The sequence below is a fragment of the Sporothrix schenckii genome, assembly GCF_000961545.1.
Source record: "Sporothrix schenckii 1099-18 chromosome Unknown Cont42, whole genome shotgun sequence".
Classification (NCBI taxonomy): domain Eukaryota; kingdom Fungi; phylum Ascomycota; class Sordariomycetes; order Ophiostomatales; family Ophiostomataceae; genus Sporothrix; species Sporothrix schenckii.
In genome coordinates, this window is record NW_015971143.1 from 950,982 (window position 1) to 973,380 (window position 22,399).

The 22,399-nt window shown below is 56.3% G+C and overlaps 6 protein-coding genes across 6 annotated transcripts; 2 read left to right on the forward strand and 4 right to left on the reverse strand.

Moving 5' to 3' along the window:
* Nucleotides 1–1,737: 1,737 nt before the first annotated feature.
* Nucleotides 1,738–3,266, forward strand: SPSK_01689 (DNA-directed RNA polymerase I subunit RPA49; the record flags this gene model as incomplete). Its single annotated transcript, XM_016728596.1, has 3 exons — nt 1,738–1,915; nt 1,994–2,316; nt 2,403–3,266. The coding sequence occupies 3 exons, from the start codon at nt 1,738–1,740 to the stop codon at nt 3,264–3,266; spliced, it is 1,365 nt and encodes a 454-aa protein (XP_016589829.1).
* Nucleotides 3,267–4,646: 1,380 nt separating this feature from the next.
* On the reverse strand, nt 4,647–5,161 carry SPSK_02006 (uncharacterized protein; the record flags this gene model as incomplete). Its single annotated transcript, XM_016728904.1, has 2 exons — nt 4,647–4,892; nt 4,988–5,161. 2 exons carry the CDS (start codon nt 5,159–5,161, stop codon nt 4,647–4,649), a joined length of 420 nt encoding a protein of 139 aa, XP_016589830.1.
* A 189-nt stretch (nt 5,162–5,350) lies between these two features.
* On the forward strand, nt 5,351–10,577 carry SPSK_01369 (AAA family ATPase; the record flags this gene model as incomplete). The annotated part of the gene is made up of 2 exons (XM_016728284.1): nt 5,351–8,446; nt 8,520–10,577. 2 exons carry the CDS (start codon nt 5,351–5,353, stop codon nt 10,575–10,577), a joined length of 5,154 nt encoding a protein of 1,717 aa, XP_016589831.1.
* Nucleotides 10,578–11,787: 1,210 nt separating this feature from the next.
* Nucleotides 11,788–14,931, reverse strand: SPSK_01417 (uncharacterized protein; the record flags this gene model as incomplete). Its single annotated transcript, XM_016728331.1, has 2 exons — nt 11,788–11,894; nt 11,967–14,931. The coding sequence occupies 2 exons, from the start codon at nt 14,929–14,931 to the stop codon at nt 11,788–11,790; spliced, it is 3,072 nt and encodes a 1,023-aa protein (XP_016589832.1).
* Nucleotides 14,932–15,774: 843 nt separating this feature from the next.
* On the reverse strand, nt 15,775–17,041 carry SPSK_01771 (uncharacterized protein; the record flags this gene model as incomplete). The annotated part of the gene is made up of 4 exons (XM_016728675.1): nt 15,775–15,807; nt 15,872–15,995; nt 16,055–16,423; nt 16,539–17,041. 4 exons carry the CDS (start codon nt 17,039–17,041, stop codon nt 15,775–15,777), a joined length of 1,029 nt encoding a protein of 342 aa, XP_016589833.1.
* Nucleotides 17,042–18,113: 1,072 nt separating this feature from the next.
* Nucleotides 18,114–19,997, reverse strand: SPSK_01579 (major facilitator superfamily transporter multidrug resistance; the record flags this gene model as incomplete). The annotated part of the gene is made up of 3 exons (XM_016728488.1): nt 18,114–19,158; nt 19,230–19,694; nt 19,759–19,997. 3 exons carry the CDS (start codon nt 19,995–19,997, stop codon nt 18,114–18,116), a joined length of 1,749 nt encoding a protein of 582 aa, XP_016589834.1.
* Nucleotides 19,998–22,399: the final 2,402 nt, after the last annotated feature.

Genomic DNA, 22,399 nt, shown 5'->3' on the forward strand with positions numbered 1-22,399 from the left:
GCCTGTTCTTGAAGTTGGAATGCTGCGGCTCGTCTGGCTTTCTTGTCACGGGAGAAAGACTGGTGTGACTGCACAAGGTTGCGATAGAGCCGTCAAATTCCGTAGCAAAATGGCCAGCTCAGTCCAGCTGAGTCCTGACAGAGCTGCTTCTGAGCTTCGATTGGAGTCTTGGACTTCAATTGAGCTTCAGTAGAGCTTACGTGGGCAAGCTTTTCGGCAGTCTTGAGCTGCGCACACTAAACTTGCTGTACGTCTTAAATGGGTCGCACTGAAATATGCCTTAGAATAATACATATCGTGAATCCACACTTCACAAAAATCTGTCACGACTGTTTCGCCTAGCAGCTTATTTTCGAAGCAAAACTCTTTCAATTGTGCTATCTTGTCTTGTCGGCTAGGTTTTCATGTCCCCACGAAGTGGCAGGGAGAGGAAATGGACAGTGTGTCGGCGAGAAAGAATAAAGCTTCGATACGGTAGCGACCCGGTGTTTAAACACTTCCTTCGTTCCCTTGCGAGAGCTCTGGGAATCACGACTTTCTTCCAAAATTGTCCCAAAAAGTTTCGATCAGATCCGGCAGGAAATCCACCTCAGAAAATCCCGTTCCTCTGCCCCCATCCATTGTCCGTTTGTATGCACAGCACCAGCGGTGTTCCTCCGATTAGTTGCTCCGTAAAATGCAAGGTCGAATTTCCGAGTTCGTAATGAAGTGCGGCGTGTTCGCTTGCGGTAGCAGCGGTTCGAAGTTTGCTTGTTGTGTGCCGGAAGAGGACGGAAATAAAGAAGCGCAGGCTTCTCTGGCGCCAAATTGTCGAAGAGTGCTTAGCAGAAAATGCAGTCGCCCTCTTCATTGGAGTGAAGCTGCGGAGCTGACAAGAAGTCGTGTCGAGGGAAGTTGTTTATTTGCTGTCGCGTGTGTTAGCACTAGCTCTTCAGAAATACAGCGACATCGAAAAAGTTGGCATTCGAATCGACAGAGGGACGTATAACTTACGATCTGGCCCGCATCTTTCTCCGCTTACGCTTGAGACGACGAACGCGCTTCTTCCTCCACTTGGCTCTCATCTTGAACTATCTGTAAAGGTGGCGGTCAGCTTTGAAGCTCTCCAGAAATATTTTTGCCTGAACGGGCTGCTCGTGGCAGGTGAAAGCGAGGTCGAATGCCTGGTGGAGAGCATGCCGAGCAGCTCAAGTGCATTTCGAAGCCACCTGGAAGCGCAATTGAGGGCGTGGTACTCACTGGTTCTTGGATGAGAAAATTGTTGGTGTTGTGGTTTGGTTGAGGAAGGGAGGAGAGAAGGTTTCGAGAAGATCGAGGAGGGGACATAAAGTAACTATCGTTATTCAGGTTCTGGGTGACAGAAACTAAGGTGTGTGCCCTAAAGCCGCACCGAGAGTTAATCCGCCGGATCCCCGCACCCCTATGACATCAAGCGTTGCTGGGTGTGTCATGCTACCATACAGTGTATAGAAACGAGCAAGGTGCAAGCACTGCACTGTACACAGCTCAGTTCCCGTGATCGGTCATGTGCTTTAAAATTTTGGTTTGAGATCCACATTCACCGCCTTTTTTTGTTCAGCATTCTGCCGTCTTTTCGCTCGCAACTCGAATTTTGCGTGGAGAGCAACGAAATTTTCGAGCTAATAAAATCTTTGGGATGTTTTCTTAGGGACTTGTTACGCCGGCGACATTCACTGTTGGGAGACAACTCGACGTCAAAGCACGTAGCGCAAGTCAATGTCTTCACTCGTGCAGACCAACGCAATGTCAGTCGAAGGACTCAAGAAGCGGAAGAGAGATGGCGAGGCCAAAACAAAGAAGAAGGTCTCGATACAAGAGCCGTCACAACAATTGGGAGCATCGGAAATCCGCATCGCCAGTGTTGTGCAGCCTCAATTCGCAGCACCAGTGATTGGTATGGTTCACACAACTCTTCGGCCATGTGCCTGGAAAATTGCAGGACAGACATGCTAACGGGAGACTTTTATTTCAGCGACAACACCCGGACTTTGCGTCCCCGACGAGCTCCAGTTCGACAGCTTCACAAAAAAATCGTCAAAATCGTCGAAGCGGCAACGAACAACGGGCCCGTCCGCCGAGATGTTGCTGCACACGTCTAGCCACCGTTCCGTCGACTTTACGGCCAAGGAGGACAGTGTTGTTAGTGCCGACTCGTCTCTGCAGCATTACATTGGCATCTACGACCCGACCACCGGACAGCTCGAGGTGGTGAACGCAAAGAAGATGGAGATACGGGGTAACGTGCGGGCCCGGGACGCTACGGACGACCAGATGAAGGGTGTGCCCGTTCGCAAGGTATGCATTTGTTTTGGTCGCTGCTGCGACTGCTTGAAATTGCTTCAGTCAGGGCAAATATTAACACATGCCCCTTTTCTCTACAGACCAACTTGGACTTGAAGAACGACCTCGGCCAGACGTTCGGTACCAAAAAGGCAAAGAAGGCAATCCAGTCGGTGGCTGAGAACGCCATTGGCAGCCGGAGACGCAACGCCGACGGATCGTGGATCACAGAAGAGCTGAGCGCGGGCGACCGCGTGTTGATGCAGGACATGGCCAATTTCACGTCGACAATGGCCACACGCGACGAGCTGCAGGCTGTTGTTGACAAGGCGAAGCCGGTGCCCCGGGGCAACTACGAGGCCGAGGAGATCCAGGACGTGTACGTGCCGAGCCAGATTGTGGGTGCCGACGTGCTGGCGTCCATTCCTGTCCGCGACTGGCAGCAGTTGGCCAAGAACGGCGAAGCAATCGACGTCTTCTCGCGGTTTGTCGCACAACGTGTCGCAACCGTTGCCGCTCGCGACGACGCCCTCGACCACCTTCGCTTACTGCGGTACATGTACTGGATCATCCTGTACATCCAGGCGGCACGCCCTGGCAAGGAGCGCGGTACCAAGCGCCAGCTGCCCCGTGACAAGCTCAAAGAGATGATGGACGGTGCGCCAGACACCATCATCCAGCACATCCGACAGCGGTTCTCCGACAATGGCACGATCCGCAAGTTCCACAACGACCTGTTGATGACGCACTGCTGCGTGTTTGCATGCATCCTTGACAACTATGAGGTTGACACACTGGATCTGCGCGAGGATCTTAAGGTCGAGCAGAAGCAGATGTCGCAGTACTTTTCTGAAATTGGTGCCCGCATCAAGCCTGCCAAGGAGGGCGACAAGACCAAGATCATTGCGAAGCTGAAGCTTCCGCTGCAGTTCCCGAGAAGCGGGCGGCAGCGGGCGAGAAAGTAGGAAATTCGACGACCGGCCTACGCGTAGCAGCATAGTGATGATAGGGCGCGGAGGGGCCGCTGCATTGCGTTATCATTTTTGTTTATAGGGAGTTTTGGCATCTACAACACATATAGGTGGGTTGACATTTACGTATAGCATGCATTTCCAGCCCAGCTTGGGGACAAGCAAATGGATAAAGATTTATGATAGAATTAATTTCCATTGGCACTTTGGAACTCCGTAGCCAACCTCTGTTGACTGTTCATAGCTGGCTAGTGCTGTGAATATAGATGGATTTTGGTGTAGCCGATTTAGCGGCCTCTGATTGGTCAGTTGACATAAGCAAGACCTCACTTCTGATAACGTTGAGATGTCCGCATTACATGGCCACCACCTTGTGAAATTTGCAATCTGAAGACGATTCTGAAGTATTAGCACGGAATTTAGATAGTTTGCGTGTTATTTTCGCCAATTTATGTCCTGAGTGGTGAAGGACAACGTTGCTGCCAATACGTCCAAATGACCAAAACTAAGCGGCGAAAGGCTTCAAAATCGCAGAGTAAGCGGCGCGTAAATGCCCAATTTTGTACCCGCAACGGTCACCTCACGACGACCACTCTGGGGCTTCAAGGCACCCAAATCACGTCAAAACCTTCCTAGATCGTGCTTTGAGGTGCTTTTGGGCACTTATCTTCCACTTTGAGTTGCATCTCGCCGCGGCATCACCACGACCTCGCGGCGGCCCAAATTCGACTCATCGCCCACCTCGACTTACACGACGCAGCCACCACGCTGCCAAAGCCTCCCAAGCCCAACGCCCTCCACAGACATAAGCGGCCAAGGCTGGCCCCAGCCCTTTTCTGCCGACGGCCTGGCCCTCGAGCCGCATCGGCGCAGCCCCACATAGGTTGCCGAGCAAATGCGTGTCCAACTCTATTTTATTCTGCCCGCTCCGGTAGTAGCCTTGCCCACCCCCTGGCTATCATGAGCCATGACGACAATTCTTTGTTTTCTGCATCCGTCAAAAATCTTCCTTCATCACCACACAACCTTTGCAATTTGATGCCACCGCCCCAGCACAACACTGCCTTTGCACCGGCCAGCGCCCAGCATCAATCAATTCGTACGAGCAGTCTCGTTCTTTTTCGATTGACGCATTTCATCCAGACACGCGACATCAATGGCTGCGGGAGGGGGGACGAGTCGGTCATCGCCCCTTGTGTGCCTCAATTTGCGCGTCACGAAGCCCAAAAGAGGGGGCGCGAAGTAAGCCGCAAATGAGCAGAATGGATGCAGACAATGGCGAGTCGCAAGGCCTCTTGCCTGCGCACGGACCAAGTGCTAAATAGAAGCAAGGGGACAGTAGGCCTCATTCGTTTTTCATTGGCTATTCACGGTTCAAGGGACCCACACTTTTTCGCTCGCGACTTCCCACGCTTCCTCGTCTGCCCATTTCCTCTCCTTCCCTCGTTCGCCAGAGAAAAAGAAGTCTTTGTGGCGTTGCGCGACATCGAACAGACTCGTGAGGAAGGAGCGAACGCGACGATCGGCTTGCTTCTTTTTCCGGCTATCACGTCTTTTCCTCCACTGTCTCCTTTTAACTATCTGGATTTCCCCATTGTAGTCACGCTTCTTCCGCACTCTCTTGTGAACATCGCCTCATCGCCCCGTCAATTCGTGTTTGTCGACACGCCTGTGTTCACTCACTCACTTCATTCGACTGCATCGGCGTCATTCACCGCCCATTCAACATCGTCCATACTGGCTTTTTCGCATTCACGCAATTGTGTCCGCGTTTCTTTTACGACGAGGACGTAGTTGGACGTCTTCTTTTTCTCGACACCCGACACTTCCATCTCGACGCGCCCACCGACGCCAGTTTCACGGCCGTGATTATCAACCACTAGCCCCATCTCCTGACACTCATCACTACTCTCGCCTCACCTTTCAACCTCGTCTCAAATGGCCTTGTTGCGGTAAATCGCATCGACGAGCTGCAAAGGTCCTACACATCCGCCTTACCTACCCCGGGCCGCTTGCTTATCTGGGCATCGCTGGCTGGGGCTGCGTTTGATCGTTCATCTTGACTCGACCATCCGAAAATGCCGAGTAAGCGGAAGCGAGATATCCTCGATTTTGATCCGAACAAGTCGGACTCCGAGGACGAGAACTTTGTTCCAGGCGACGACGGCGAGCGTCCGCGCCGCACCAAGAAGAAACAGAAGGCACAGAAGGGGCAACGCACCCCCAACCGACGTCGACAGAACCGCTACCGAGGCTCCGATATCGACGAAGACGACGAGGAGGTTTCTGACGATAGCCTTGGCGAATCCTACGCGTCCGACTCGGACTCGGGCTCGGACGACGACGACGAGCCGGTAACCACGGCCACAGGCCGCCGCGCGCGCAAAGCTGCCGTCAACCACATCAGCTACAAGGAGAGCAGTGAAGACGACGACGACATCTCCGACTCGGATCGTGACGACAAGAAAAAACACGTCTCTCCGGCCAAAAAGGCCCCTGCCCGACCCTCGCGCATTGTCGTGCTCAAGACCAGCCCTAAGAAACTCCGCGAGCGGCTAAGTGCTGCCACCACTGCACCCATGACGCGCCGCACGCGAGCCACCACCGAGGAGGCGGACGACTTTGTGGAGCTGACCAACTCGGGGCGCCACGCCCAGCCGTCGCGTGCATCACGAAGCAAGAGCCCAGAGGCCTATGCGGCCGGGCGGCAGACGCGTCGTGCATCCAAGGGTCTGAAGAAGCCGCCTGCACCGCCTATCGAGGAGGCAACGCAGGAGGACAGCGTCGTGTTCGGCATGAACGATGACGATGATGACGAAGACGACGATGAGCCGCTGGCGGGTCTTGGTGGCAAGGGCGGTGCCGACAAGAACCGCGTGCACAGCCAGCCACCGGATAAGATTGTCGGCGACGTTGAAGCTGCAGAGGAAGACGAGCTGGCCCTTGATGGCGCCTTGCAAGATGAGGATGCCGTTGGCGACGACGACTATGCTGCGCCTGAGGACGCAGACGCTGACATTGAAATGAACGATGACGCTAATGACGAGGAAGCGGATGAGGACGAAGACGACGTGAAGCCGCGCGGACGACGCGTCACACGACTTTCTCGCAACTCCTTGGCGGCTGCGGCTGATGACGGCGAATTGACAGAAGATGTGGCTGCCGATGCAGGCAACGAAGGTGACCAGAACGAGGTTGTTGGTCGGCGCCTGACTCGGGGATCCCGACTGCGCAAGGCAAAGTCTGTCAAGGAGCAGAGCAGCGACTTTGAACCCATCGACGATGACGGATCCGGTGACGGCGGTATGTCGGACAGCGATGCGTCAGAGAAGAACAACACGCGCGCTACGACCGGTGACGACGACTCCAGCCAAAACTCAAGAGGACGGCGCAGGTCGACCCGCCTGAAGTCAAGCGGCAAACGGAGCCGTCACGAATCCGACGACGAGGACGCCGTGGATCGCGACGAGGTCGCCATGGAGGCCGAAGAGCTCCGCAACAGCTCACGTGCCCGGACCCGCCGTAGACGCCGCTCGCCATCCATCGTTTATGAGGAGACATCTCGCCGGCGCACGACTAAAGTTGTCGACTATAGTATCAAGCCGCTGGACCAGTTTCTCGTCGAGCAGGAAGAGGAGGAGGAGGCCGTCCAGACCCCGGCGCGGCGTCGCAATGCTCGAGGTGGCGCCAATGCATCGTTGTGGCAACGGAATCTCATGTCTACCTTTGGTCCCTTTGGTGGCGGCGGTGGTGAAGGCGCTCTCATTGGCGGACCCTGGGGCACGGGTGCTGCTGGTGGTGTTGATTCGGACAGCAGCGACGACGAGATGAACTTCCGCACGGCCAACCCTGGTGGCGCTGTTGGCGGTGCTGTTGGTATGACGCCCACAACTGGAACAGCACCCGCTGGCTTCGCTGCTCCGCTCAACCTTGAGGCAATCACGGGCGTTGCGGCAAATGCCGGAGTTGGCAAGGTTAAGAACCAAAAAGCGCTTGCCGATGCTGACCCTCTTGGCGTGGACCTCAATGTCGACTTCAGCAAAGTCGGTGGTCTGCAGAACCACATCAATCAGCTCAAGGAGATGGTCACGCTGCCCCTTCTCTACCCGGAGCTGTTCCTGCGCTTCAAAGTGACGCCGCCGCGTGGTGTTCTGTTCCACGGTCCTCCTGGCACTGGTAAAACACTTCTTGCCCGCGCTCTGGCCAACTCCGTCGGTGTTGGCGGTCGCAAGATCACGTTCTACATGCGCAAGGGTGCCGATGCACTGAGCAAGTGGGTGGGTGAAGCCGAGAAACAGCTGCGTCTCTTGTTCGAGGAAGCGCGCCGGACACAGCCTAGCATCATCTTCTTTGATGAAATCGACGGTCTCGCGCCTGTTCGCTCAAGCAAGCAGGAGCAGATCCACGCTTCGATCGTATCGACCCTGCTTGCCCTGATGGACGGCATGGACGGCCGTGGCCAGGTCATTGTCATCGGCGCGACCAACCGACCCGACAACATCGACCCGGCTCTGCGTCGTCCTGGCCGTTTCGACCGCGAATTCTATTTCCCGCTGCCCGACCTCGACGGCCGTCGCTCCATCATCGACATCCACACCAAGGATTGGGGCCTGCAGGACAACTTCAAGCGGATGCTGGCGGAGAACACCAAGGGCTACGGCGGTGCCGATCTGCGCGCTCTGTGCACCGAGGCTGCGCTCAACGCCATCCAGCGTACTTACCCCCAGATTTACTCGGCACCGGACAAGCTGATTGTCGACCCAGCGAAGATCAACATCCACGCGACCGACTTCATGCTCTCCATGAACCGCATGATTCCGTCATCGGAGCGGTCGGCGGCCCCTGCTTGGGCCCCGCTCCCCAAGGCGGTTGCACCGCTCCTGTCGGACCAGCTCGACAAGATCAAGAAACTGCTCGACGACGTCATGCCGCGCCGCAAGAAGACGACCGCGCTGGAAGAGGCCATGTACGAGCCGTTCCAGGATGCCGACCACGGCTTTGGCCGCGAGAATATGATCCAAGAGTTTGAGCGGTCACGGACCTTCCGACCTCGGCTGCTGCTCACAGGCACGGGTGGCATGGGCCAGGGCTACCTCGCCGCTGCCGTCCTGCACCATTTCGAGGGCGTGCACATCCAAAGCTTCGATCTGCCGATTCTTCTTGGTGATGGACGGGTACGTTGACTTTTTTTTTGCTCTACTTTCCATCTTGAATTTTGTGTTTTCTTGCGTTCTAACATATGTTTAGCCCCTTGAGCAAGTTATTGTCGGCCTGTTTGTGGAGGTCAAGCGCCACAAACCAGCCGTGCTCTACATCCCCAATGTCGATTCCTGGTACCACAGCCTGCCGGCCTCGGCCTACATGACTTTTGCGACGATGCTCAAGACCATTCCTCCCAACGACCCCATCCTGGTGCTGGGTACGTGCGAGTGCGAGCGTGATGAGATCCCCGAGTCCGTTCTGCGTGACTTCTTCAGCTACTCGTCCAAGAACCGCTTCGCCCTCGAGAAACCAAGCCGGGTAAACCGCCGCACGTACTTCTTCAACTTCTTAAAGCACGCGACCAAGAATCCCAATGATTTCCCCGACCCGGCGAACCGCAAGAAGCGCGTTCTGGAGGAGCTGCCTGTCGCGCCACCACCGCCACCCAAGGTCAAGACGAAGGAGGAACTCAAGGAAGAACTGCGCAAGGATCACCTCCTGCTGAACTTGCTCAAGGTCCAGCTGCAGCCCATCATGGACCAGATCAAAAAATACAAGAAGTTCCGCCAGCCGGTCATCGCCGATACGCAGATCCAGTACCTCTGGCAAGACGCCGACCCCAACTACGTGCAGCCGGACATCCCGACCGACGAGCCGCGGCCCTTTGTCATCTCGCTCGACAGAGACGGCGTCCGCGGTCTACTTGAGAAGGCCACCAACAAGTTCTACTACAATCTGGATCTGTCGACCATTGAGGAGCGTCTTTCCAACGGGTTCTACGCCCGGCCCAAGGACTTTTACCGCGACGTCGTCTCGCTGGCCAAGGATGCGCGCAACATTGGCGACAAGGAGCGTCTTCTCAAGGCCAACGAGCTGTCGACCAATGTGGAGGTGGATGTTGCCGAAGCGGAGGCACGTCTGTCTCAAGTGGACTGGGACGGCCTCTACCAACGGCAGTTGAAGCGGGCCAAGGAAGCCGAAGAAAAAGCTTCGAAGAAGAAGGCTGGCCTGGCCATCTTCGGTGCCGCTGCGAGCAGCCTCGAGGACGAGCCGCTGCCCATCATTGGTTCCGACATTTTCCCCCATAGCGGAGGCGCCGCCGAGCCGGCTGGAGAGCAGCAGCAGCAGCAGCAGCAGGCACAAGCACGCTTCGAGCTGAAGCCCATCGGCACGTCGACGCCACCGTCTTCGAATGGCATCCACCCGCACCTGAGCAATGGCAACTCGATCCCGTCTACGTCCACGTCCAATGTCGAGGATGTTTTGATGACCGGCTCTGACGTGCCTGTACCGCCACAGTGGCCGTGGTCGTCTGCAGTTGCCGCAGGTGGAAACACGCAAGTGTCGCAGGTGTCGGCACTGACAGGCATTCCTGCCGGCATGTCGCCCTCTGCCATTGTCAACGAGGCCTCGACAACCAAGACCTCCGACCCTTCGACCGGCCCGCAGAGCACCCAGGCCACGAACGGCGTGCATACTGGCACCGCCCTGCACGGCAACACCGTCAGCGGCGCTTCAGGCGGTGTCGACGCCGGCGATGGCTCCCAGATCCCCGACACGCAGTCTGTTTTTGGGTCGCTGCCGAGCCAGGCCACATCGAGCAACGAGTGGGTGCACTCGCAGATGCACGCCTTGGTCAAGGGCGAGTTTGACGGCAGCAAGTCGGGCCAGGGCGCCGGCGGCGGCGGCGGTGCATCCGACGGACACGGCGGTAGCGGCGGCGGTGCCTTCTCGTCGCCGTCGCAGGCGCAGGCACCCACGTCGCAGCAGTCGCCTGTGCAGCCCCTCGGCCCGCCGCCACCTCCGTCCCAGCAGCAGCTGCAGCAAAGCGCCAGCCGTCTCTCGTCACAAGGCTTCCCGATTAGCGTGCCGGACGCCAACCTGGACCCGCTCCTCGACACGATTCTCGACCGCACGTCGGGCTGCACGGTGGACCAGCTCGAGCAGATCAGCCGCGAGATCATGGACTACATTTGGACGTCGCGCCACGAGCGGAACAGGTCGCGCGTTATCAACAACCTTAGCAAGGTGTTCAACAGCACGATGGCGGACATGGAACAGGTGCAGGGAGGTCTGGCGTCGTCGTTCAGCCAGGACCAGTAAAGGAAATACGAGCTGTCTTGTTGTCGTTCCCGCGCCAGTCGGTCTTCCATGCTCACCATGAAAAATTGCGTCTGATTTACTCCGCGTTGGTTGCGGCTTTGTGCTACTGTTGTTATTTGTTTGTTTCATTTGGTTTCAGACAAAAGGTTGGGAGCGCGGTTTGGAAATTCGGAATGGGTTGTATTGTTTGCGCGAGGGGATTGAGCCGGCTCTGTTGCATGGAGCGGGTGGTATAGACAGGCTTATTGCTTGGCCTCTTCTGGCCCTGCATCGCCTTTGTTGTTGTGCCCTCTGACTCCCATTCTCATATTGTTTTATCTCATCGTTTCTTGGTTTTCCGTGCTTTCTGGTTTCTTTGTCTGCTTGCCTCTTGTCAGTGCTACATTCACACGGGCATGTACAATATACATTACTTTTTATAACATACGATCAGTGCAAAATACACATGCAATTCACATATAAGATATAAGACTGCGTTGCGCCGGTCACTATTGAAATAGGAACCGTATTTCGTATTTCGTACTTTGTAAAGCCGTGTTTGTAGGTAGTATGAAGGTAAAGACTGCGTGTATCATCAATGAGTGTTCGTATCACATCCTCGTCTTTTGAACGAAAGAAAACGAAATCAAGAGACAAATTTGCACCTTTCCCTCCTGTTTCATCCCGTCGACATAAGCTGCTTTTAGGCGCCCTGCTCAATGAATGAAAAGATGTGGAAAAAGTAAAAGAAGTATAAACCGTGCGCAGAAAACCAAAAACAAGAAACTTGCAGGGTATAATGAAAGCCTGCAGTGTTCTCTGGCGAGAAATAGACATAAAATCTTAAAAAGGGGAGAGACGGAGCCAAGTGGTTGTTCCTCTCCCCGTACAGATAGGCTTTTCTTTTTATTTCGTTTGTATCCCCCATTCCTCCAAGTCCGTCATGCCCATCTTAGGAGCTCCCTAATTTTGTCGTGTTCCCGTCATTTGTTTGTGTGCCTCGTATGTTTTTTCCTTGATCTCGCGATGGTGAGTCGGAGATGCCCTATAGCCCTATAACGCCCAAAATACCATTAAACAAGAAGAGAAAACAATTCTAGGACGCCGCCTTTTCCAGTCATCACAAATACGTTATAGAAGAGCTCTTTAAAACGCAAAAAAAAAAAAAAAAAGCAAAATATCAAATACGCAAAAAGCAAAACGAAAAAGAGGAGAGAGGAGCCAGAGGAGATTAGTCCCGCAGGGTGACCAGCAGGGACGAGCAGAAGAGCAGCTCAAACGACCGCGAGTCAGTCGGCGAGAAAACGGGATGATCGTGCTTGGCCACAACCTCGTTGTCTATTTTTTGTTATTTTGTTAGCTGGTGGACGATACCCAGAGAGGTGAGTGACAGGGCGGGCAAGGGCTTACAGTTTAACTTGATGGTGTCGAAAAAGGTACGGACGACCGGGTCGGTCTCCTCCGTGACCAGCATGCCGTCGTTGGCCCGACAAAAGGTGCGCGGCAGGGCCTTGCGGATGCCCAGGAGCATGCGCAGCAGGTCGGCAATGACGTAGCCCTGCTGGGCAAAGTCGTGCGGCGTGCGCTCGAGCGGCCACATCTCGCGCAGCGTCTCCTGGTCCCAGGCCTTGAAGCCCCAGGTGGACTTTTCGACGCAGTTGAGCAGGATCAGCGTCGTGAAGTACATGGTAAAGTCAATCTTGGTCTTGCTGTCCTGCAGCAGACGCTGCATCGTGGTCAGCAGGCTGTTGCTAATAGCGGCCGCCTTGCGCTCGGCCCCAGCAGTCAGCTGCAGGCAGAGCGTCGTATACGTCTCCTGGTCGGTGTCGGCGCGGATCTGGCGCGGCTCGTCGTCTTTTCCGGTGTCGCTGCTACCGTCCTTGCCGTCGGCCGGGTCGCTTGATTCGCCCGTTTCCTTGGCTTTGCCGTTGTTTCCGGGCATCGGCTTGACGCGGATCTGCCACTGGCGCTCACGGTCCAAGATCTCGACGAGGCCCCACAGCTCAATGGCCTTTTTCAAGAGCACGCTGTTCGTCTCCTGGGCCAGGGCGGTGGCAGTCTCCAGCAAGGTGCGGACAAAGAGCGAGGGCTCGCGCTGGATGAACTCGGGCAGCATGTTGCGCATGTAGTACTCCATCTTCAGCGGGACGTCGTCCTTGGCGGTGTCGACCATGACAATCTCGTCTTTCTCCCAGAGGTGCAGCGGCGCAACGGTGGGCGGTGCTGGCGCCGGCGCCGGCGCCGGCACCGCCTCGACTGCAGGCGCCTTGGCAGCCTCTGTGTCGCCATCGGTGGCGGGTGCAGCCGAATCGTCAGCCGTCGTCGCATCCGTGGCTGAAGCAGCGGCCCCCTCATTGTTGCCAGGCTCGGGTGCGGTGGCGTCGCCACCATCTGCAGGGGTGACATCGCCCGCGGCGGCGGCGGCAGCAGACACGGCGGCAGCAGCAGACACGGCCGCCGCAGCCGCCGCAGCAGCCGCAGCGACATCAGCAGCGCTAGCCGTAGACGATGCGGCAGCAGCCGCAGCGTTGTCGACCGCGCTCGGGTCCTTGGGACCGTTGCTCTGAAACACCTCGAGGGTGACGGAGACGGCTGGGTTGTCGGGGAAGTGCGTGGCCTCAATCATGAGGCCTTTGTTGACGACGTCGACCGTCTCGCGCAGCTGGTTGGCGCGGTGCTGCGCCAGAACAACCTGCACGCCCGCACAAAATATGTCGAGCTGCTCGGTGAACTTGGTGCGCACACAGCCGGAGCGCCAGACGCGCGGCGAGAGGACCTTGCGGCACTGGTCGCAGGGGCTGCCCTTGGAGCAGGTCTTGCGCAGGATGCGGCAGCGTATGCAGGCGCCGATGCGGCGAACCTCCTGGACCTCCTTGCGGCGCGTCGTGTTAAAGCGGGCCCGGCCCTGCCTGGGTCGGCCAACCTCGTTTGGGTTGTTCATGTTGAAGCTGATGCGATTGGGGTCGCCGGGGCTGGCGGGCAGCAGGTGGTGGTGGTGGTGGGCGTCCGCCGCTGACGAAGGAAAGACGGGCAGCACGACGTTCTCGGCCAGGTACGTGATCTCGCCCCAGGGCTGGCTTGCGGCCACGCTGGCGGCGCCGCCACCACCCGTCGTGGCTGTGAGAAGCGCGTCGGGCATGGGCTCATCGCCGTCGACATTGACGTGGACGTCGGGTGTCATCACGGCCGTCTCGGCCATGTTGTTGGGGGTGGCATCCACCGGCGTCGTCGCACCAGTGGCCACGGCGCTGTCAACGCCAAGCTTTTCAACGCCCGCACTGGCGGCTGCCATGTCCGACTGCGGCGTGCCGGCGTTGTTCGAGGCCGTGGCCGCGGCGGCCGCAGCAGCTGCCACGGCAGCTGCCGCGGTCGCGGCGACGGGCTCTTCTGCCCGCAGTTGAGGGTCGAGCAGGGAGGGGTTCAGCTGCGCAGAGGCGGCGGCGGCCGCCATAGACAGGTTGGCCTCTTCGAGACGTTTGATCTGGTCAAATGTGATGCCGTCTTGGTCGGCGGCCGCACTGAGCATCTTCTCCACCTCGGCCTGCTGTTGCTGTTGTTGCTGCTGTTGCAACTGCTCCGGAGTCAACTTCTGATCTGCGTCCGTGTCCTCCTCCATGGTGTTCGGGTCCGATCGAAGAAGGTCAGAGGGGTCGAAGTGGTTCACCGACGAGGACGAGGCACCGGCCGCGTCGCCGTTCTGCTTGCCCGCTGTCGCGTTCGCATTCGCCCCGTTTGTCGCGTCACCCTCGCCGCCGGGCGCGCGGTCGTCGTGCTTTTCGCTCAGGTCGATCTGGCGCGACACCTCGGCCAGCGTCTCGAGGGCCGTCCAGTCGCGCTGGATGGCGGCGGCGTCCACAGCCGACGTGGACGGCGAGGACGACACGGCCGCCGCAGCCGCTGCAACGGCCGCCGCCGCTGCCGCTGCTGCCGCCGCATTGTTCGCGCCGTTGCCGTTGTTGCTTGCGGCCAGCAGGTGGTGGTGGTGGGCGTGTGTCTGGCTCGGTCCGCCGTTGGCCGCGGCCAGGCGATGGGCTTGCTGCTGCAGGCCCTGCAGGTGCTGCATGCGGCTGTTTGCCGATCCACGCACACCCCCTTGGCCGCCGCCTCCCGCGCCGCCACCCGCACTCGCCGATGCCGCCGCCGCCGCCGCAATGTGGTGGCTCAGGCCGTTCAGCGAGAGACACGCATTAATCCGGTCGGCTTCGCTGATAGCAGGGCACTTTTTGGAGATGTGTGTCATCAGCGACTCGGCACGGCCCTTGGGGAACGACTCGCCGCATGCTTTGCACCGGTGAGGATAGCGGTTGCTGTTGTCGGCCAGCCGTGGGCCGCGCTCGAAGAACTGCAGGATAATGGGATTCGGCTTGCGGCCCATTTTGGTCGTGTCAACGCGGCGGACTGTCCAAATCGTCCAATCGTCAATTGGGTTCCACGACGCGTGGTCCCTGTTTTGTTGTTGCTATGCGTCGACGTGTCTTGTCGTTGCGTCGAGGATCGTCGAGGATCGAGGGGCTGCGGTGTAGGGGGGGTTGCGCTGTGCGTCTTGTCGCCTGGCGGTGAGAGACAAAGTGGCTCTCGTTCGTTTTCGATTGTGGATTCGTTTTCGTGGATTCTCTTTTTTTCGCCTTTGGCGATGGGCGGTGATGGGCGGCAGGTGTAATTTTTTTTACTTTTTTTTTTTTGCACACGGCGGGGAGCAAGGGCAGGAGCGAAAACAATAACACGGGCAGGCGCTGTGGACACCCAAAGACCAGCAGAATGCACACCGAAAAACAAAATCGCCCAAAACGGGAAAGGGCCAAAAAATTCTGCCGCCTGCCGCCACGCGCGATAAGAAGCGATAAGACGCGATAAAGACGTTTCGTGGTGATAAGGTAGGTCACGTGGTGACGGTTGCAGTCGGTGTACGGGGCTTGGCACGGGAGCCATAGAGGAAGGCGCAATTGGCCAAACCCCGCGTGTTTTTCTGCCGGTCCTATTTCGTCTTGGCGACGAGGGGTGCTAGTGCCGAATTGGCGGGGGACGGCTGAAGGGGAAGGATCGAACAGATGGCAAGGCAATACGACGAGACATCGAGAAAAAGCACCATGAAACACGCATAAGCACTCCGTCTGCAATGCACTGGACACGCTTCTTTTATCAAGAATACATCTATAGTTTTGCACCCCGGATGCCGGCGTCTGCAGACTAGATCTGTTGTACATCGAAACGGCAGATTTTACTGCTTCTTGTAGAGGAGACCAGCGGCGCCCTGGACGCATTAGATGAGACGAAAGATGCTGTATGGATAGAATGGACGTCAAGATGTGACATACCTGGTGCTGGGGGAAGATCAGCGAGTTGGCAATGACGACGTTCTCCGGCCGGGACGCGGCAAAGACGACAACCTCGGCAATGTCTTCGGGCGTCAGAGGGTTGACGCCGCTGTCGGTGTTAGCGCTGCCTGGGAACGGGACATGACAATATACGAGCATGGGTTATGGGTTAACGCGACGTACGCATAGACGGCATCAGCCTTGGACTTGTCGCCGTAGAAGCGCACGACCGAGAACTCAGTCTCGACCTGGCCCGGGTCGATCTCAATGACACGGATGCGCGTGGAGATGAGCTCCTTGCGCAGGCTCTCGGAGAAGCTGCGGACGGCGGCCTTGGTGGCGCAGTAGATGCTTCCGCCGGGGTAGGGGTCTAGGCCGGCAATGCTGCCAATGTTGATAATGTCGCCGGCGCCGCCGTCGGAGCCGCGCTTGAGGAAGGTGGGCAGGACAGCCTGGGTCATGTGGACGAGACCGGTGACGTTGGTGGCGAGCATCACGTCAATGTCCTCCTCGGCGATGTCGGGCGCACGGGCGACGCCTTTGACGAGGCCACTTTTATGGTTAGTGGATGTGATGGACGACCAAGCAAGCTCAGCGAGCAGCGCGTGCTAATCGAGAAAATAATGTGCCAAACAAAAACGAGCGGAGCGAGGACCAAAAAACGTACGCATTGTTGACCAGGACATCAATATCGCGCCACTCCTCGGGAAGGCTTTCGACGAAACCGCGCACGGCTTTGCGGTCGCTGACGTCGAGCTGCACGGGCAGGACCTGGACCTTGTCCGCGCCGAGCTCCTTGACGAGGTCGTCGGCAATCTGGCGGAGGGTATCGATGCGGCGCGCCGTCAGAACCAGACGCAAGCCACCGGCAGGCGCAGCAGTGCGGGCAAACTCAAAGGCGCAGCTGCGGCCGATGCCGGAGGAAGCGCCGGTGACGACGACGGTCTTGCCGGCGAGGCGCTTGGCGACGGCGGACATTGTGCTGAAGTTGTGTGTGCGAGGGACAAGGCGACAGGAAACGGTGGTCCTTGCACGGGTGGTCGCAGCAACGGAGCAAGAAGGAGAACCGGGAGCAATCGGCCGAGGGACAGAGACCGTGAAAGACCGTTTCGCGAATGCGGCAGATGGACGGCAGAGACGAGAAATTGTGCGCGCAGCAGAAGGCAACATAGGGAAGAAGGGGGAAGGGGACGTTTATAAGAAAAGAAAAAAAGGGAAAATGCGAAACAAGAGCTCACATATGGGCAGCACTTCCGATAGGACGAATGGGGCAATCGCGTTGTATTGATTTGAGGGAAGGCGGGACCCGAGATCGCTGCTGCGGAAATGGCGTCTTATTCCCTCCGAGGTGCAAGGCAAGGAACTGCAGGAGAGGCCCGCACACGAAAACCCCGCGGCCGTGATGCAATCGCGCCCCAGTGGTCTGCCCCAAACTCGCCCGGGCTGCTCTTTCCGTAACGGCCCACACACTAAAGGCCAGTTCCAGGAAGGTACAAAAGGACTCGTCAGAGACAACGTTAGGTATGCCCAGAAAGGGCGATATTGACTCCAAGCGTCGATTCGGAATGACCAAGCATGAAGGACTTTACGGAACAAGCCAGTAGCTGCGAGAAGAGAGCGTCTAGCTGAACGTCGGGCCAATGATCTACGACTTGGCCGAGCTTCAATGCAGCACCGCATGCAAACGAAATCCTCGCGACGAACGGCGTCTGCCAGTGATAAATTCCGTGTGGACTGCAGAAGAGGCGACTTGGGAAAACAGACAAATAAATGATCATGCAAGCAGCTTCGTCTTGTTTTCCGGACTCGACGCTCTCACTAGACCCGGTACTTTTTACACGCAGTTGGTCGTTGTTTTACTCCGTGTAAGTCGCCGTTTCGTTATCGCCTTTTCTGTCTTAAAAAGTTGTTAATACGTATTCTTTGCTCCGTTATCTCAACGCCGAAATCCTTTATCAAAATCCCGATATGAAAATGCGCCCTTAAAGTACCCCGTTCGCCGTGTCCTCTAATTTCAAACGCCGTCCTACGATCTGTCGCGGACAGCTGCCCCAGGGTATTGTTCTGTATAAGCCGTTCTAGAACAAAATAAAAACAAAAATAAATGACGAAAACTAAACAAAGGCAACCACTTCAACTCAAACTCAAATCGCTTCTTTGACGCGCCGTCAGGTTGCTCCGACTCGCAACGCAATGTGGCGGCGCCAGCTTAACAGTTGGTTGTCGCTGCGACTTGGGCACTCTAGACCGCGGCAGCCTCCTGCTTGGCTGCCTCTTGCTTCGCCCGCTCCTCCAGTACTGCCAAGAGGGGTTGGCGGTTGCGGGTGTAGGTGCCGCAGGCAACGACAATGCCGACGGCCGAAATGACGGCGCAGATGCGCATGTTTTCCGTAAAGGCCGCATTAAAGACTTGGCGCACCAACACGGCCGTGGGTGAGTCGCCTGTCAGGTCGGCGGGGACGTCTGTCGTGACCACGGTGCCGAGCTTGGCCAGTTCCTGTCGCGCCAGGATCGCCGACGAAGCCGCAATGCCTATGCTGCCTCCCAGCACACGGGCTTGGGCGATGATGCCCTGGGACGCTGCATGGTCGCCCGGTGGTGCCTCAGTGGCAGCCAGGACGGTGGTGGTGGTTATACAGAGCCCGAGGCCAAGGCCGATGAAGGGGAGAAAGCCGAGCGCCTTGGCTGGAAGCGTGGCCGAGTCGGACAGTGTCGTCTCGAGCGCGCAGCCAATGACCATGAGGACCCCTCCGACGAGGAGCGTCTCGGTGAGGCGGTTTTTCTTGGCATTCACAAACCCCGTCAGGGCACTGCCAAAGGAGACACCGACTAGCAGGGGAAGCATCATGACACCCGCCATGAGGCCGCTCTTGCCGTTGACAATCTGCAGGCGCAGGGGAAAGGTAAAAATGACAGAAAAAAGGGGGAAGCCGAGGAGCAGCGTGATGAGGGCAGCTGCCGCGTAGACATGGTTACGGAGGAGTTTGAGCGGGAAGGCAGGCATGATGTTCGTCCAGCGCGTCTCGACAATGGCTTGCCAGATGAACAGTGCGGCCCAGCAGAAGATGCCCGTGATAAGGGGTGCCAGGAAAATGGCCTTGCTCCACTGGTCTGGGTTGACACCGGCATTCTGAAAGGCAAAGGTGACGAGGGCGGCAGCTGTAATCAGCAAAATGGATCCGATGATATCAAGTGACGACCATGGATGCCGCGCTATGGCAGGCAGGTACTTTTCGTCGGGCCAAGTAAGAGCAAACACCGCCATGGAAAAGAAGCCGATTGGTCCACTACATTGTTAGCAATTGGGGGAGGGAGTGAGGGAGTGAGCGAACAATACGGAAACGATAAAATGACATACTTGATCCAGAAAATCCAGCGCCAGGATGCATAGTTGGTCAACAAGCCGCCCAAAATCGGACCCAGCACGCCTGCCATACCAACAACCACGCCAGCCAGACTGGCAACGTGGCGCTTCAGGTGTATGGGTGACAGCTCGGGCCAGATGATCATGGACAGCGAATACAAGCCGGAGCCGCCGACACCCTGCAGAGCACGCAAGGCAATCAACTGATGCAGCGTCTTGGCAAAGCCGCAGCCGATAGAGAAGCCGAAAAAGATGAGAAAGGCAGCGAGAAAAGCGTTGCGGCGGCCGACAATATCCGCGATGCGGGCGAATATGACGGCGCAGCTGAGGTAGGCCAACGTGTAGGCGAGGGCGACCCAATTGATGAGCTCGATGGAGCCGAGCTCGCGGCCAATGGTGAGCAGACTGGTTGCGACAATGGAAGAGTCCAGCATGGCTAAAAAGAGGCCGAGTCCGACACTGTCTTATGAGCAAGGAGCAAGGCAATGTGAAATAAACGGAAAGAAAAAAAATAGTAATTTACCCTAAACTGAGAGTCCAAAACCGCCAGGGCGCGAGATTGGATATGGGGAACCCATTATCGTCGCCTTGCGGCGTAGCGGTGGCTGCCTCGATATCGCCGGCAGCTATTGCTGGGGAACGATGGCTGTCTTTGGCAGGCCGGTCTTGCTTCTGTTGACACGATACATTTTCCGTCTCCAGCCTCGGTGTCGGCACCGTCGAAGCCACCGACTTGACCGAGGTGGTTTCCGCAGCCGGCATGGCTGCAGAATGGCGAGTGGGAAAATTCAATTGCCCAGCACTGCGGAATAGGTGAGATCCTCGACTTTTGTTGCTCTAGGATCGTGTCCCACTTTCGTCCTTTCGTACTGCCGTCTTAAGGCAGTAACGCCCTTTTCTTCGGCGGTGACGGCGTGGGACGTTCAGACGTGAACTGCTTTGCTCGTGTCCGAGGTGAGACACTGTATTGTGTGGCACCGAGTGCAAGGATAAAGAAAAGATGGAAGACGTGAGATGGATAATCTATTCGTTGACGATGTCGTTGCTCTAAGATGCAGAAAACATCAGGTCAATACAGAAAGAAGAGACGACGAGACGACGAGACGACGAGACGTCGGCACAGGAGAGTAAGGTGGCTCCTGGGCACTGCCGGGCAATTATCTATCCGTATGTAGGGCAAATGATTGACGAGCGTCGGGATCCAATGCATGCGGCCCTGCTCCATAGTGGGAGGAGATGTGCAAAGGGACTGTGAGAAAGACCAAAAAATGAGGAATAAATGGAAGAGAGTCGAGATGCGAAGACGTACCGATTGGAGTGGAGCCTGGCAAGTCGAGGTTTCCACCAGGCGGACTAGGCAAGAGGAAAGGAAGCGACGACTAAGAAAAAGATAGCCGCGGCGTCCTTTGGTGGCCGATTTTGCATCTGAAGAACAGACAAGGTCCCTACAGGGACGCGTTACGTATGAGGCGCTCCTTCTCCGTTGGGTTCGGGCAGTTTAGGTGATCACGGCGTATTGGTTCGTGGCCACATGTTGGCTGTTCCTTCCTCGATGGGTATTTCGTGCTTCTGGCAAGCGTGGGATGAGCTCAGCATTTACTCGTTTCTGGAAAATTTGGATGAGGAAGGCGCGATTGTAGCTTGTAGGCGAGGTTGACAATGTTACCTACGACGTACGTGTATCATGTTGTCATGCACTCTATTTCAGTCTCGAGATTATGTTACGATCGATGCACGTGTTGCGCACAAATAAGTACGCGGCACGAAGATACACTTCTCTTGAGCCCAGAGGTTGCCAGAATGATAGTAATCGTGGGCTGCACCATGCTGTGTTCGGCGAAGAAAATAGCTATTTGGGCAGGAAAGACCACTCCTGCCAGATTTGTGAGTCGCATACGTGCGAATATTCCACGGCTCGGTCGTGCCTTCCTCAATCGCGTCCAAGTAGCGTGTAAGTGGTGCCTTTATTTCACGGTTGATCGTTTGCTCCATGTCCTTCGTCATTTCCTGTTCCGTTTGCACTTGCACTCTTTTTAAGTTTTAGGCGAATGCGAGACCCATTTTGGGCACTCTGTGGAGAGTTAGTGGGCTGGGTGTGCCCTAGGCCGATTTTTATAGGCCGACTGGAACTGTTGGCCGTAGGACTAACAAGGAAGGCTGTGCCAAAAAGGGAAATGAAAGCGACATAAAAAAGAAACGAGAAGGATAACGAGCAACTGGGGCAAAGTGAGTGCAGGAAGGAGGACATCTTACACAGAACACATTGTGATGGTGATCCTATTTCATCCGAAAGGTTTGGAAAACACAGGATGACCGGTGAAAGCGCGACGAATGACGACGAGAAGCGAATGAAAATATTCGAGACGGCCATTTACAGGAAGGAAATGTTGCGAACGGAGAGCACAAGCTCTTTATTCCATACAAACAGACTGTTGTTTATGCAGTTCTGGTATTGATCTGCAAGAGTCAGTGTGACATACGGACTGCATAAGAGTGAAGAAAAGTCAATGTAAGTGAATAAAAACAAATCCAAGTCCGTAAACAAGACGTATGAGCTTCAATAAATGCATCCCGTCTACCACGTGCGCGACGTAGAGCAAGCCTTATCCGAGCCAACGCACGGAAACATTGGCTAGTCTGTTGGTTGGTTTAGCCAAATACCATGTACAGAAAAGGAACGTGATGTTCGAGAAGCGCGGGAGAGACAACCCTGCAGCATGTATGGCCTTCTAACCGTATGTGCCAAATACTGGAACCGGCGCTTAGTCTCTGTTTTAAAATCTCTCCGTTCCATATGCAACCATCAGCAACACACCTAGAAAGATAGTAGACAGAGTGATGAAAAAAGAAAAGGTTAGCACGCACAAGTGACCTCCAATTCACACTGCAAAGCTGATAGTCAAGCCTGCCAAAGTTCATGCAACGGCTTCTCGAAACATGAAACAAGAACTCACCGGCCACTTGTATGTATATTTGAGCCAAATAACTAGCTTGTCTGGTAGTTAGTGAACTGGAGTTTTCGCGTTTTCTCCACCATAAACATTGGCAACACAAACAGCCATCTCAGTGTCATCTGTGGTTCGACAAAAGTGACTGGACGCTTTGCCTTACACGGGCTGTCTCTGTTTGAATACGTATGTTGTATAAGCGGGTTATTTGAGACC